The sequence below is a fragment of the Sinohyriopsis cumingii genome, chromosome 15 (genome assembly GCF_028554795.1).
Source record: "Sinohyriopsis cumingii isolate HCF-2022 chromosome 15, ASM2855479v2, whole genome shotgun sequence".
In the NCBI taxonomy this organism is placed as follows: Eukaryota; Metazoa; Mollusca; class Bivalvia; order Unionida; family Unionidae; genus Sinohyriopsis; species Sinohyriopsis cumingii.
Window position 1 is genome coordinate 122,515,628 of NC_142975.1, and position 15,170 is coordinate 122,530,797.

General features: G+C 34.7%; 1 protein-coding gene across 6 annotated transcripts in view; it reads right to left on the reverse strand.

Annotated features, from left to right (window-relative positions):
* Window positions 1-15,170, reverse strand: part of LOC149782638 (protein broad-minded-like) — a 185,661-nt gene that overhangs the window by 129,825 nt on the left and 40,666 nt on the right. For all 6 annotated transcript variants that reach the window (XR_016414416.1, XM_089934131.1, XM_089934132.1 and 3 more), the window contains exons 13-14: window positions 10,200-10,334; window positions 5,531-5,620 (exon numbers count right to left, since the gene is read on the reverse strand). Coding sequence is in view for 5 of the 6 variants with exons in the window: in XM_089934131.1 (XP_089790257.1) it covers window positions 5,531-5,620; window positions 10,200-10,334 (225 nt within the window). In the remaining variant the exon portion in view is untranslated. The remainder of the gene's footprint in view (window positions 1-5,530; window positions 5,621-10,199; window positions 10,335-15,170) is intronic.

A 15,170-nucleotide genomic window follows, 5' to 3' on the forward strand; every position in this document is an offset into this window, starting at 1 on the left:
CTACCATCAATTACATGTCAATCACATCAAAATGAATTCAATTACCTACTGTCAATCACATCAAATGAAATCAATAACTTACTGTCAATCACATCAAATGAATTCAATTACCTACTGTCAATCAAATCAAATGAATTCAATTACCCACTGTCAATCACATCAAATGCATTCAATTACCTACTGTCAATCACATCAAATGAATTCAGTTACTTACTGTCAATCATATTAAATGAATTCAATTACCTACCGTCAATCACATGTCAATCACATCAAAATGAATTCAATTACCTACTGTCAATCACATCAAATGAAATCAATAACTTACTGTCAATCATATTAAATGAATTCAATTACCTACCGTCAATCACATCAAAATGAATTCAATTACTTACTGCCAATTGTATTAAATGAATTAAATTACCTACTGTCAATTACATCAAATGAATTATATTACCTACTGTCAATAACATCAAATGATTTTAATTACTTATGGTCAATCATATCAAAGGAATTAAATTATCTACTGTCAATCACATAAAATGAATTTAATTACCTACTATCAATTGCATCAAATGAATTTGATTACCTACTGTCATTTACATCAAATTAAATTAATCTACATACTGTCAACTGCATCAAGTGAATTAAATTATCTATGGTCAATCAAATCAAATGAATTAAATTAAGTACTTTCAATCACAATAAATGAATTAAATCTATCCACTTTCAATGACACCAAATGTGTTTCATGTCAATTTTCAATCGCATCAAATGAATTACATGTCTATTGTCAAGTACATTAAATGAATTACATTTTTCTATTGTCAATAACATCAAATGAATTACATGTCTATTGTCAAGTACATTAAATGAATTACATCTTTCTATTGTCAATAACATCAAATGAATTATATCGTCTATCACATCAAGTAAATTACATCTTTCTTTTGTAAATTACATGTATATTATTCTCAACAAGGCCAATAGCCTATGTTACAGAAGGTGATACACTGTTGGAAATTTGAGCCACCATATTTGACTAAACTGTTGATTCAAGACAAATTTATTTAATGCAAGCATATTTTGAAAAGTTTTCATACAAAAATACATAGTGCACCAAAGTCAGCTGGTTCTCAGAGTACAAAAATACATAGCACAATAAACTCAGCAGATTCTCAAAGTACAAAAGTACATAGTACACCAAAGTCAGATGGTTTTCAGAGTACAAATATACATTGTACAATAAAGTCAACAGGTTTTCAGAGTACAAAAATACATAGTACACCAAAGTCAGCAGGTTCTCAGAGTACAAAAATACATAGCACACAAAAGTCAGCAGGTTCTCTGAATATAAAAATACATAGTACAATAAAGTCAGTAGGTTCACAAAGTACAAAAATACAAAGTACACCAAAGTCAGCAGGTTTTCAGAGTACAAAAATACATAGTACAATAAAGTCAGCAGGTCCCCAAAGTACAAAAATACATAGTGCACAAAGTCAGCAGGTTCTCAGAGTATAAATATACAAAGTACACCAAAGTCAGCAGGTTTCCAAAGTAAAAAAATACATAGTACACCAAACTGAGCAGGTTTTCAGAATACAAAAAACAATACACCAAAGTCAGCAGGTCTTCAGAGTACAAAAATACATAGTACAATAAAGTCAGCAGGTCCCAAAGTACAAAAATACATAGTACACCAAAGTCAGCAGGTTCTCAGAGTACAAAAATACACAGTACAATAAAGTCAGCAGGTTCTCAGAGTATTATCACTGTTAAATATTTGTCCCAAGCACTGCTGATAACTTCAAACACCTCAACTGATGATTGGTTGAAGTGTCTAACAAAATTACACTTCATACAAAACCCAAAGAAAGATAACTGATTAGCTGATAACACGGGTCTACAATTTTTTAAAAGTCATCTCCTTCAGAGATAAAATGTGCTATATATTATATATTTTGATCTGCTGAATTCAAATATGACAATTAAAATAACTTATTGGCTACTGTTTCCAAGATATTTAATTTTTTACATTCAATGTCTATGTATATTCCGTAGATCAGGGGTCTCAAACATGTGGGCTGCGGAGCCGCATGCAGCCTGTCAAGCCATATCCTGTGGCCTGCAAAATGATTGGTCTCACAAGGTGTCATGAGAGATAACAAAGGTGGTGTGGCCCTTAGGCCATCAAAAATACCCTCATGTGGATGTCAGGGTGGCTCGAGTTTGAGAACCCTGGTGTAGATAGTAGAGTTTTAATCATAAATTGTAAACCTAGGTCTTTTCATGTGTTATGCTGCTCTACATGATGTTATTTCACTTGTACTGTTTATGTAACACTTTAAAAAACAGCAATATGGTTATATAAATAAAAATTTTTTTGAAACAAAAGGCAAAAACTGTTATGTATATATAAGTACACAGTTTAGTTTTTATTCAGTGTCTACTTGGTGCTTCTTGGCTTGTCTCTTGTATTTATTAATGGAGCATCTCTTGTCACTGTCCAGCAATAGTCTGCAAGCACCGATGGGCTCCATTTGCCCTGATAGCGTTTTTCCATTACATTGTTGCAATGTCCTGGTGCAATCACTCTCCATGCTCATCTCTCACTGTTCCGCAGTTTGGTGGAAAAAAATATAGATGAGAGTGCAAAAAATGTATCTTTAGTGATATGTTGCAACCAAGACTTTTGTATGCCTTGAGAAGGTTTTCCGCCAATTCACTGTAATTGTTTGCCTTGTTGGTTCTGATAATATTTGTTGCCACTAACTAGATGGCTTTCCTTGCTGACTTTTCATTGCCATGCATTTCACGGTGAAATGAATCATCTAGAAGAAGTTCACAAATCTGCGGACCAACAAAGACACCTCGTTTTGCCTAAGCTTCACTTAACCTTGAGGTTCTTGAAAGCTGTTTGTGTATTGTCCACGGCCTTGACAAAGTTCTTCATCAGACTCAGCTTGACGTGCATGGATGGTAACAAAATCTTCCTTGATTCAACCAGTGCTGGATGCTGAGGACTTTTTCTTGGAAGCTTCAATGACTGTTGGAGTGGCCAATCTCTCTTGATGTAGTGAGAATCTCTTGCATGACTATCCCATTCCCAGAGAAAACATCAGTACTTTGTGTATCCAGTCTGCAAACCAAGCAAGAGAGCAAGGATCTTCAAATCACCACAAAGCTGCCACTGATGTTGGTCATAGTTTATGCACCTCAAAAGTTGTTTCATGTTTTCATAGGTTTCCTTCATATGGACTGCATGACCAACTGTATTATGCCGCAAAAGAAATTTAAGTCTCGTCTTCAATGAATCAATGAACAGTCACCACTGATCTGGATCATGAATGATGCTGAGGGCTGCCATCACACCATCAAGATCACCTTCCATGAAGAAGAATGGGACAGGATCCTTTTGACGGTCACAGAACATGGAAAGCCTATCATCACCTGCCAGGAGATTCCACTGTAATCTGAAGCCCAACAGCTCTGCCTTAATCTTGGATAGTTCCAAATCCATGACAAGGTCATTAAATTCACCTTGTGTTATGAGGTGTGTGGTTCAGAGGAGGAGGATGGAAGAAAATATGGGTCATGTGACATTAATGGATCAGGACCAGAAAGTTTCATCCTCTTTCTCTCCTCATCTGACTCAAGTGAGAAGGATTCTGGTACATCAGGAACCAGCAGACCTCCGTGGGGTACTGGGTGTATAGCTGATGGGATGTTTGGATAATGCACAGTCCACAATTTCTTCTTTAACACAAATTTCACAACAGGAGGCACCATGCAGAAGTAACAATTGCTGATATGATCTTTTGGCTCTCTGCAAATCATTAGCATTGCAAAAGGCATAGATTTCCTGTTCCTGTTCAACCACTGGCAAAGATCTGTTGCACAAGTGTTGCAGCATATGTGTGGGACCCACCTCTTGTCCTCATCTCCAATTTTTCAGCCAAAATAAGAATGATAGGCTTTCTTAACCATAGTGGTTATTCTGTGCTTTTGTGCTGCATAATCAACTTCACCACAACCAAAGCTGAAGCCATCTACCTTGTTTACACAAGTACGAGGCATCTCTGCTCAATTTGGCAAAACAGAATCAGTGCCTTTGCAAAATCAAACACTGACAAATAAGAGCATGACACTAAGATTTCTAGAGCTGATATATGGCAATTCATTCAGCAGAGTGATGCAAGCTTAGTCATGATTGTATGCCTTAGGAATAACAAGATGCAATTCATATCATATATAATTCATTGTTTAGCCTAAAAAGCAAGTACTGTCCAAACCCAGTCATAGATTTATTCACAGATCGAGTCAAAGATGTATTTTAGTCATTTCTGGATTAAACTGAGATCCCTTCCCTTTATAACTCACTTAACCTCTACTGTTCCCAAGTCAAGGGTCGTATATACTGACCCAGTATCATATCTTTAAAACTAGAGCCAAACAACAAATTTAAGCATCATTTTCATTCTCAGTGACCCAGAATTAGTAAAGTTATGCTACATTTATTTCGGAAGTATTTTGGCTGTAGACCAGTGTAATCTATTGCCTTTCGTAAACACAATCATTCACCTGAAAAGGTTTGATTAATACAGAATTTATAGCAAAACATACCGTCAACTGATGTGAAAATCTATCATAGCATCTTAAAATTCCCAGAATGCATCACTTCCAATGATGTAGGTTGTAGCTAATAAGTAATTCAAGACTTTTGGGTTCTATACCAACACAAGCCAGCACATGTCATCTACATCATGACCACGAGAAAGACACTTAGCTTCCATTTCTTTGGCATGATATAGCCAATAATGTGTTAAAAGCCATTAAAAATCAATGAAATACTTATAAGTGTTATGTATATTTAATTTATATTATATGCTTGACCATTGTCTGTGATTGAGGGTAGAGTTCTGGCCAACATGACTTTAGTCATTTAAAAAAAAAAGATGTTTAGCTTGATTTGATTACAAGGCCTAACCTTATTTACTAACTCACAATGTTCTAGAAGTGAACTTGTTTACAATTAGATGGAATTTTATTATTTAAAATGACCCACATTCTGGGCATTTTATTGTGTCTTAGGTCAAGTGAAATTAGTATATATAATTTGAGAAAAATCATTTATTTAAAGCATGCATTGAAATTACAAAGTGCTCATTGACTAATTGGACTAAGGCACTACTATGGGATTATTGTGAATTCATCCAAAGACATTCTTGATTATATCATTGTGATACATCAAGGCTATTTGTATATCAGCACATTAAAAATTATTGGAATTAGTTCGGAATATTCGATACTTTTGGACTTGTGATAGGACATTTAGTATTATTTGCAATATAATTCATAATACTCTAAGTTCCTCTTAAATTTTTACTTGTTAATTTGACTAAACTTATTCATTTTGCTTCTTTCTGTTACTTAGTTTAAGACCAAAGAGCATAACATAAACAATACACCCACTTTCATTCAGTGCGCACACATAGGTACATGTCTGTTAGAGAAATAAAGGAACACAAACCTGCAGATGATCTTGTGACATGAAAGTTGATGCTGGGATCTACAACTACTAAAACCAGAGCAACCAATAGCTTTTTGATAGTCACTGGCTCTGAAATACAAAGTTAAAAAATGCTACAACCTAGAATTGACTAAAAAAAGCAAGTTATTTTCAAAGTTATTCTAAATTAACTTTGCAATAGTATAGGTAGCAATATATCAAGAATCTAAGTACATGTAATATGCTGTTTCTGAACCATACATGTGAACCTTCCAAAATGGAAGATTATTCTTCTATAATTGCCCCACACCATCCCTCCCCCCATTCCTAAAAAACGTTTGAAAACACCCAAATCATTTTCACAGCAACAAAAAGTTCCAGGTTTGACAATGTGCACTGTCAATATATATGGCAATGCTGTTTGGATATTAGAATAATCTGATAATCTAATATGCACTTTTAATGTATTATTAGAATAATCTGATGTGCACTGTCAATGTATATGGGAATGCCATTTGGTTTTTAGAATAATTTGATATGCATTGTCAATGTATATGGAAGTGCTGTTTGGTTATTTGAATAATCTGATAGGCACTATCAATATACATGGCAATGGTGTTTGGTTATTAGAATAATCTGATGTGCACTGTCAATGTATATGGCAATGCCATTTGGCTTTTAGAATAATTTGATATGCATTGCCAATGTATATGGAAATGCTATTTGGTTATTTGAATAATCTGATATGCATTGTCAATGTATATGGAAATGCTGTTTGGTTATTTGAATAATCTGATAGGCACTATCAATATACATGGCAATTCTGTTTGGTTATTTGAATAATCTGAAAGGCACTGTCAATGTACATGGCAATGCTGTTTGGTTATATGACTGTCAATGTATATGGCAATGCTGTTTGGTTATATGACTGTCAATGTACATGGTAATGCTGTTTGGTTATTTGAATAATCTGATAGGCACTGTCAATATACATGGCAATTCTGTTTGGTTATTTGAATAATCTGAAAGGCACTGTCAATGTACATGGCAATGCTGTTTGGTTATATGACTGTCAATGTATATGGCAACACTGTTTGGTTATATGACTGTCAATGTACATGGCAATGCTGTCTGGATATCTGAATAATCTGATCAACCTGATTATTGCATGTTAAATATATATAGATACAAAAGAAATACTTTCAAAGCACTTTAGAAATCAGAAAGATGTCAGATGCTGTATGCACCATCAACAATTATCCTCACTGAACACTTCAACATTTGATGTATTTAATCTGGTTTCAAGTCTGCTCCATCAACTGGCAGTGTAAGAAAAAAAAAAGAAATCAGTCGTTCAGAATTTTTAATAGTAATTTGAAATGCATTTTTTTCACATGTTATAAATCATATTTTTTTAAAATAATGCTTGAGTTTATGCAAGTGATGCCTTGTAAGTGTCCTGTCATTTGTACAAGTGATGCCTTATAAGTGTCCTGTCAGCTGTACAAGTGATGCCTTGTAAGTGTCCTGTCATTTGTACAAGTGATGCCTTATAAGTGCCCTGTCAGCTGTACAAGTGATGCCTTGTAAGTGTCCTGTCAGTTGTACAAGTGATGCCTTGTAAGTGTCCTGTCAGTTGTATAAGTGATGCCTTGTAAGTGTCCTGTCAGTTGTACAAAGACATTTGTGATAATTTTATTGTACTCTTGAATTATCTACTTGTTTGGTTGTGTTCTGCCTGAAGATATTTGACTATATTGAGGTTGAAATTCACCTAATTGATGCTATATTTTGTCATTTTATGCATTATTGTGACATGGCCTTATTTCTGTGTTTCGTGCATACAAGAAACTGGATCAATGAAAATCTGCCTGATCTGAAGTCAAATTTTGTAACTCTTCGAATTTGACCTTTTTGTTAAAAAGAAATATGTATTCCATACCAAATGGACATACATTTTCAAATCATAAGAATAATATTGAAAATGAATCACCTGTTAATGAAAGTCACAATGGTAAATTATAACACAGGTAGGCTATTGCACTGTCTCACACAGTTATCACTGACACCAATGCCATGGTATGTACACTAAAAAAAATCAGCAGCCTTTATACTAGCAGTAATCATTTCTCTCTGTCTGAACTGAAGAAACATCTTAACTCAAAATACTCTACAGTTCAAATACATGAAAATACACCCCCCAAAAAAACCCAACAAAAACAAGCAAGAAGGCCAAGTATTGATGTAAATGAGGTAACACTGAACCCAAGATCAAAAGATTGAGCAAACATGTTACACTGACCCCAAAATCAAAAGACTGAGCAAACATGTCACACTGACCACAAGGTCAAAAGACTGAGCAAACATGTCACACTGACCCCAAGATCTAACAATTGAGTAAACGTGTCACACTGACCCAATATCAAAAGACTGAGCAAACATATCATAGGATGAATTGTTTTAGCTTCATCTAAATGAAAAAACTTTAAATAGAACCTTATCACGAAATTTCAATGATTGTGACCTTGTCCACCAGATTCAAGTATTGAGAACACATGTTACAGGATGAATTGTCTTAGCCTCCTAAAAATTCATCACAAGTATATAACAAAATCTGTAAAGGAGTTAAGAAATATAAGTAAATGCATGTCTGACAACCACTAAAGGTACAATTGTAATCTGAGTCGAACAAAAATTGTAATCTGAGAATCAAAAGTGTTGTTGTGGGGCTTAAGGTCATTTTTATGATAGGCTATTCATGGTGGCCTGTATAACTGGTGGTGGAAGAACATGTGAAAACCCTGAGAAGAACCACCAACCCACAGGAAGCTACTGGTATGCTTTCTCATGTAACCACATTGGCCAAGTCCCAGACTCAAACCCATGCAGACAGGTGAGGTGGCAGTGATCTGTAACAGTGAGTGTTTTAGACCACTAAGCCACCAGAGGCCCCATCAAAATTGTAATTTTCTTATTATATATCATAGTTACCATAGCTACAATAAACTGTCAAAAATGTACATTTATTTCTTTACTATGCTAGATCTCAAGCTAAAGTTTTGTCATAAATGGGCACAGTCCATGTCGATTACTGCAAGAATTCAAACACAAAATTTATTTACCATGTCTATATAAAACACATACTTTGTTTAGTCTATGTGTCAAAATTTCCACTATGTGCGTTTTATTAAATTTGGTAAGTACTCCTGATATTTTTAATCCAACATGTTTTACAGTTCAAAAAAATCCTCTCCTCTTTCATGTTTCAGTCATTTAACATTAATGAGTTACATGATAAAGACCATTTTGTCTGACAGCTTGTGCCATTATTTATGGTACTGACTGGTTGTCTATCCAATTCTCTTTACTAATATAATGAATCTGAAAGATATATTTTCAAAACAAAGAAACCAGTCTTGCTTAAAGAAAATTTGTAATATGCAGCTGCTATAAATACAACACTTAAAATTTCAGTTAACTTAAACAATTTGTTCACTGACACACTCTCATCCATATGCACTTGGATTCAAAGATAGTCACTGAAAATTTGCATAACTTACAACCATTTTTAATTTGCATTACATTTTCATGTAATTATAACAATCACTACATTATACCATATTCTTGTCTGTGTATTGATTAAGCTTTCAGGTTTATTGATCAAAATAAAATGTGTTAGAAAATTGTTGAAAAGAAGACTCCTGCATGGTGCTTTCATATTGAAATGAGTGCACATATTGTTGATGTATTCTTGAAATTCTAGAAAATCGTACCCTCAGTGTTACTGTGTATATAATGCATGGTGTATCAACGCCTGGGGTTTTACCCTAAATGGTCACTGTGTATATAGTGTATTGGGTATCAATGCCTGGGTTTTTACCCTAAATGGTCACTGTGTATATAGTGTATGGGGTATCAATGCCTGGGGTTTTACCCTAAATGGTCACTGTGTATATAGTGTATTGGGTATCAATGCCTGGGTTTTTACCCGAAATAGTCACTTTGTATATAGTGTATGGGGTATCAATGCCTGGGGTTTTACCCTAAATGGTAACTGTGTATATAGTGTATTGGGTATCAATGCCTGGGTTTTTACCCTAAATGGTCACTGTGTATATAGTGTATTGGGTATCAATGCCTGGGTTTTTACCCTAAATGGTCACTGTGTATATAGTGTGTGGGGTATTAATGCCTGGGGTTTTACCCTAAATGGTCACTGTATATATAGTGTATGGGCTTTCAATGCCTTGGTTTTACCCTAAATGGTAACTATGTATTTAGTTTATGGGGTATCAATGCCTGGGTTTTTACCCTAAATGGTCACTGTGCATATAGTGTATGGGGTATCAATGCCTGGGTCTTTACCCTAAATGGTCACTGTGTAATATAGTATATGGAGTATCAATGCCTGGGTTTTTACCCTAAATAGTCACTTTGTATATAGTGTATGGTGTATCAATGCCTGGGTTTTTACCCTAAATGGTCACTGTGTAATATAGTATATGGAGTATCAATGCCTGGGTTTTTACCCTAAATAGTCACTTTGTATATAGTGTATGGGGTATTAATGCCTGGGTTTTTACTCTAAATGGCCACTGTGTAAATACCTTGTCTACTGTAAGGATTACAGTAAAACTGTATTATGCTAAAGACTTCTGTCAGATATAGGCAAAATCCTGTGTGTGGTTACCTTCTGAATCTCTCAGTTTTATTGGGAAGAAAGTGCGGCCATTAACAAAGCAGAGAATACGTCCAATCAGGCACACAGAATGGATAAAGTATGCATATTCCACTTCGGCTCCAGTGTAAAACATCCGCTTTCCCTCTGAAATAAGAACACCACACTGGCATAACTCATCAACTGACACTATCATCTATTCCTGAATCAAAACATTTCACAAATTTTAAGGACTGTAATCACCTCTTGCTTTCACTGATTGTATAACATGGTACATGCTACAGCAACATCCCAAGAACTGAGTGGATGTGTGTGTGAGTGAATCTGCATTTGTGTGCATATGAGTGCATCTGTGTTCATGAGCATATTTGTGATTACAAGTGGATTTGTGTATGAGTGTATCAGTATGTATGTGAGTCAATCTGTGTACACAAGTCCATATGTGTATGTAATGGTTTGTGTGTATGTGAGTGGATCCATGTGTACCCAAGTCCAGTTGTGTATACGTGTGCATTTTTGTGTATGTGAGTGAATTTGTGTTCATGAGTCCATTTGTGTATGTTTGTGGATCTGTATGTGCATGAGTTAATTTGTGTATGTGAGTGCATTTGTGTACATGCGAGTCTACATAACACAATAAATACAGACAATTAATCAACCATAACCCTGTGTCATTCTGAAAATATCAAAAATGATTGGATGTCAAATTGCAGGACTCGACTACTCTTAATGACACCATATGGAGTCTTATCATAGGATGATTGGATGTCAGACTGCAAGACTAGACCACTGTTTATGACACCATATGGAGTCTTATCACAGGATGATTGGATGTCAGATTGCAGGACTAGACTACTGTTTATGACACCATATGGAGTCATATCATAGAATGATTGGATGTCAGATTGCAGGACTAGACTACTGTTTATGACACCATATGGAATCTTATCATTGAATGATTGGATGTCAGATTGCAGGACTAGACTACTGTTTATGACACCATATGGAATCTTATCACTGAATGATTGGATGTCAGATTGCAGGACTAGACTACTGTTTATGACACCATATGGAATCTTATCACTGAATGATTGGATGTCAGATTGCAGGACTAGACTACTGTTTATGACACCATATGGAATCTTATCACTGAATGATTGGATGTCAGACTGCAAGACTAGACCACTGTTTATGACACCATATGGAATCTTATCATTGAATGATTGGATGTCAGATTGCATGACTGTTCAACAGTTTCTTAATCAATAACCTTAACCCCAGCCCAGGTATAAAAAAATCCCAGACCCATTAGAAAAAGATAATTCCAGAATCAGGGTGTAAAAAGACCATGTGTTTTCTGAATATTAAATATACACAAAACAAATCTGTACAATTAAAAAAATATATTAACATATAGATTTTTAAATAAGTCCTCATTTTACATTTTTTTAACATAAGATAGAGAAAGAAAGGGTGAAAATGACATTACTGTGAGAACATTTATTCTGTATTATCAAATTTTTATGGTATTTAAAACACCTGACATTTCAGTTGGATCTTTAGTATGTGAACATGCCCAGAGGGTACAGAAGTTTCTTTTCAGACGTTGATCCTACTTTGTTAGTATTTATGTTCATGGTTCAAGTCAACCATGTTGATACTATTTTGCTAGATCTTTATGTCTGTTGTTTGAATCAACCACATTGATTCTATTTTGCTGGGCTTTCTGTTCAAGGTTTGAGTCAACCACGTCAGTACTATTTTGTTGGTCTTTATTTTCATGGTTTGAGTCAACCATGTCAATCGTATTTTGTTAGGTCTTTATGTTCATGCTTTGAGTCAACCATTTTGTTGTTGTTGTTGTTGTAGGGTTTAATGCCATTTTTCAGCACATGATAGGCTATACAGGGCGGCCAGTATTAATGGTGGAGGAAGAACCCGGGAAACCACCGACCCTCAAGAAGCTACTGGCAAGCTTTCTCACATACCCACACTGGTCGAATCCAAGACTCGAACCCACACAGACAGAGGTGAGATGGCAGTGATTCGTAACAGAGAGTGCTTTAGACCACTTGGCCATTCAGGGCCCTGTTCAACCATTTTGATACTATTTTGTTAAGTCTTTCTGTTCATGGTTTGAGTCATCCATGTCAATACTATTTTGTTAGGTCTTTATATTCATGGTCTGAGTCAACCATGTTGATCCTATTTTGTTAGTCTTTATGTTGATGGTTTTAGTCAACCATGAAGTAAGCAATCAAGGTACTGATAATACTGATGTATTGGAGAGTTTTATAAGTGATACTAATTTATAGAAGATTAGATGGAAAAAGCAATTTGAGATAATTCTATTCACGATTCCATTTAAAATCATAAACATACTGGTCCAAATATTCTTTATATATTTTTTAATTTTCTTTTCTTTATATGTCACTAGAAAATTTATGTGAAACTATTCAACAATTTTTTTTTAAAAATGTATTCAGTCTAAAAACATCTTTTTTCCCAGTATACAAGGGAGACAACCAAATATGATTAACTTAAATCTAAGTTGATCCCGTGGCATGTAAATTGATATGAAAGGCCATTGGATATATACATTGTTTCTAATTTTACATGACAAAGTAGTTTTGTCTCAATAAATCATAAATAAAAGTACTTATGTGCTCCTTACACAGTATGTGTCAACTCTGCAGAACATTAGAGTGTGATATTATTCACATACCGTATTTCGTGTTATTTTTTTGTACCCTTTAATTTTTCGTACACCATCAAGCCATAAAAATAATAATTAATTAATTCTATCATATTTTTTCGTACACAAAATTTAATATTTTTCGGTCATCCTATTATTTTTCGTACATAAAACGAAATTCTGTTAAGATTTACTTTTGCCAATGTGATTAAAAATGTACGGCCCTTTAAATTTTAAAGCCTAGAATAAGAGATAAAATCATTGTTTTAGTTGCATTTTTATTTTTTATTTATCCATTATTTTTATTTCATTTTGTTAAAAGTGAAGACAGGTTCCCATTTCAAACGGATTCAAAAATATACCAAAGTTCGATTTAGGTACATCAAATGACCAGGGTATTGTTTTGTTAAGCAAGTTATGAGTAATGACTAACTTTGGGCATGTTCTTAACTGAGGCACAATTCATCAATTCATTTTCAACTGGTTGAGATATTTTGAAGAAGGAGTGTGTCACCAAACATGAATCCAGGCGGGGTAAGTAATACATGTATGTTAATTTTGCTCATTGATCTTTTACTTTTGCCATCAGTACCATGTTACACCTCCAGTGTCTTAATCTACGCAACAAGAAATAGCAAAACAAACAAGTTTTGCATAATTGAAAATAATTTATTTCTCAAACTACAGAAGTGAAAGAATTAAATTAACTTAAAGCATGGTGAACGAATTCTTGTTTCCTAAAAGTTATTTCAATTTCAATAATTCCAAGAAATCCGAAAAATGCCCCTTCTGTGCTGAAGTTTCAAATGTACAGAAAGATTTCCAAAGAATTCACAATTATAAGTGTGTAGAAAGCCTGTTGCTCAGCTTACTCAGAAAGGGCAACTGTTTTGTTAACTGAGAATCTATTCACTTTTATTTTATTGACCTTCTTCGTCTTTTGTATTGGAAAGAAAATATAATGATTGATGTATTTGTTCTGTTGTTGTCATTACAATATATATATTGCTATTCATCAACAGCTAGACAGCGTCATTAATGAGCGCTCTTGATTACGTCAGTCGGTGTAACAAAGCAAAGCACACATTTGAAAAAAGTTCAGAAGCCATTTGAGTTTATTTATCCAGTAAAAATAATAATATCTCAATACAGGAAGACATGAAGACCACAGGCCATTTGGCAATTAATCTTATTGGCTCAATATAGTAATGCAGTAAAAAAACTATAAAAACCCAGTTACTTTTAATCATAAATGCAAAAGTCATTGACTCCGTGAGTTCAAGTTGTATATACTGGTAGTTAATATCTTCAGAGATCTTGGTCTGTTCATGCTTGGGCATGTCTTCATTATTAAGTTTCTTCAAATAACATGCTATGTTTATAATACAAAAATATTTTTATATACATGTTGCTTTGTTGTTCTCTCTCTCTCTCTCTCTTAAAATTATTTGCCCTTTTTTCAACTGACTTCAGAACCAGTATCAGTAAATTAATATTTTTCTTGAGCTAATCGTACACATTTTCAATACCCCATGGGTAGCCTCATTTCCCTACGTAGAGCCTCCTTAATTTGATCTGTAGAGGTGAATCTGGTCTTCAATCCATTATTTACTGGAAAAGACCAAGCTAAAGGTCAAGCGTATTTAATTAGCATGTATATTACCTCTGCATAGCCATGTGGCACAGTGACAATGGATCTCATAATTACAACCAAAACGATTTATTTATTCAGGTTTTAATTGCCAATGGAATATAATAGTGCCCTTGTAGTGTTTACATAAAGAATAACACAACTGACAGGTAACTGAACAATAAAGATTATTTTCTTATTTCTCTCTCTCTCTCTCATCATAACAACAGATTTTTCTTGAGTTGAGCAGAATGAGACCAATTTTGTTGTTGTTGTTCTAGGGTTTAACGCCATTTTTCAGCACAAGATAGGCTATACATGGCGGCCAGTATAACTGGTGGAGGAAGAACCCTGGAAAACCCAGGGAAGAACCACCGACCCACGAGAAGCTACTGGCAGGCTTTCTCACGTACCCACGCTAGCTGAGCCTTGGACTCGAACCCATGCAGACAGAGGTGAGATGGCAGTGATCCGGAACGGTGAGCGCTTAAAACCACTCGGCCACTCGGGGCCCCGACCGATTTTGTATATTAGTTTTGTACCTTAGGTTGTCGAGTGTCGTGTGTTCCACAGGCCTTGTCATTTATGATCCCTTTATTTTTCATACACGGTAATTACCACAAAATGATAATTATTTATTGTACATATAATTTTTCGT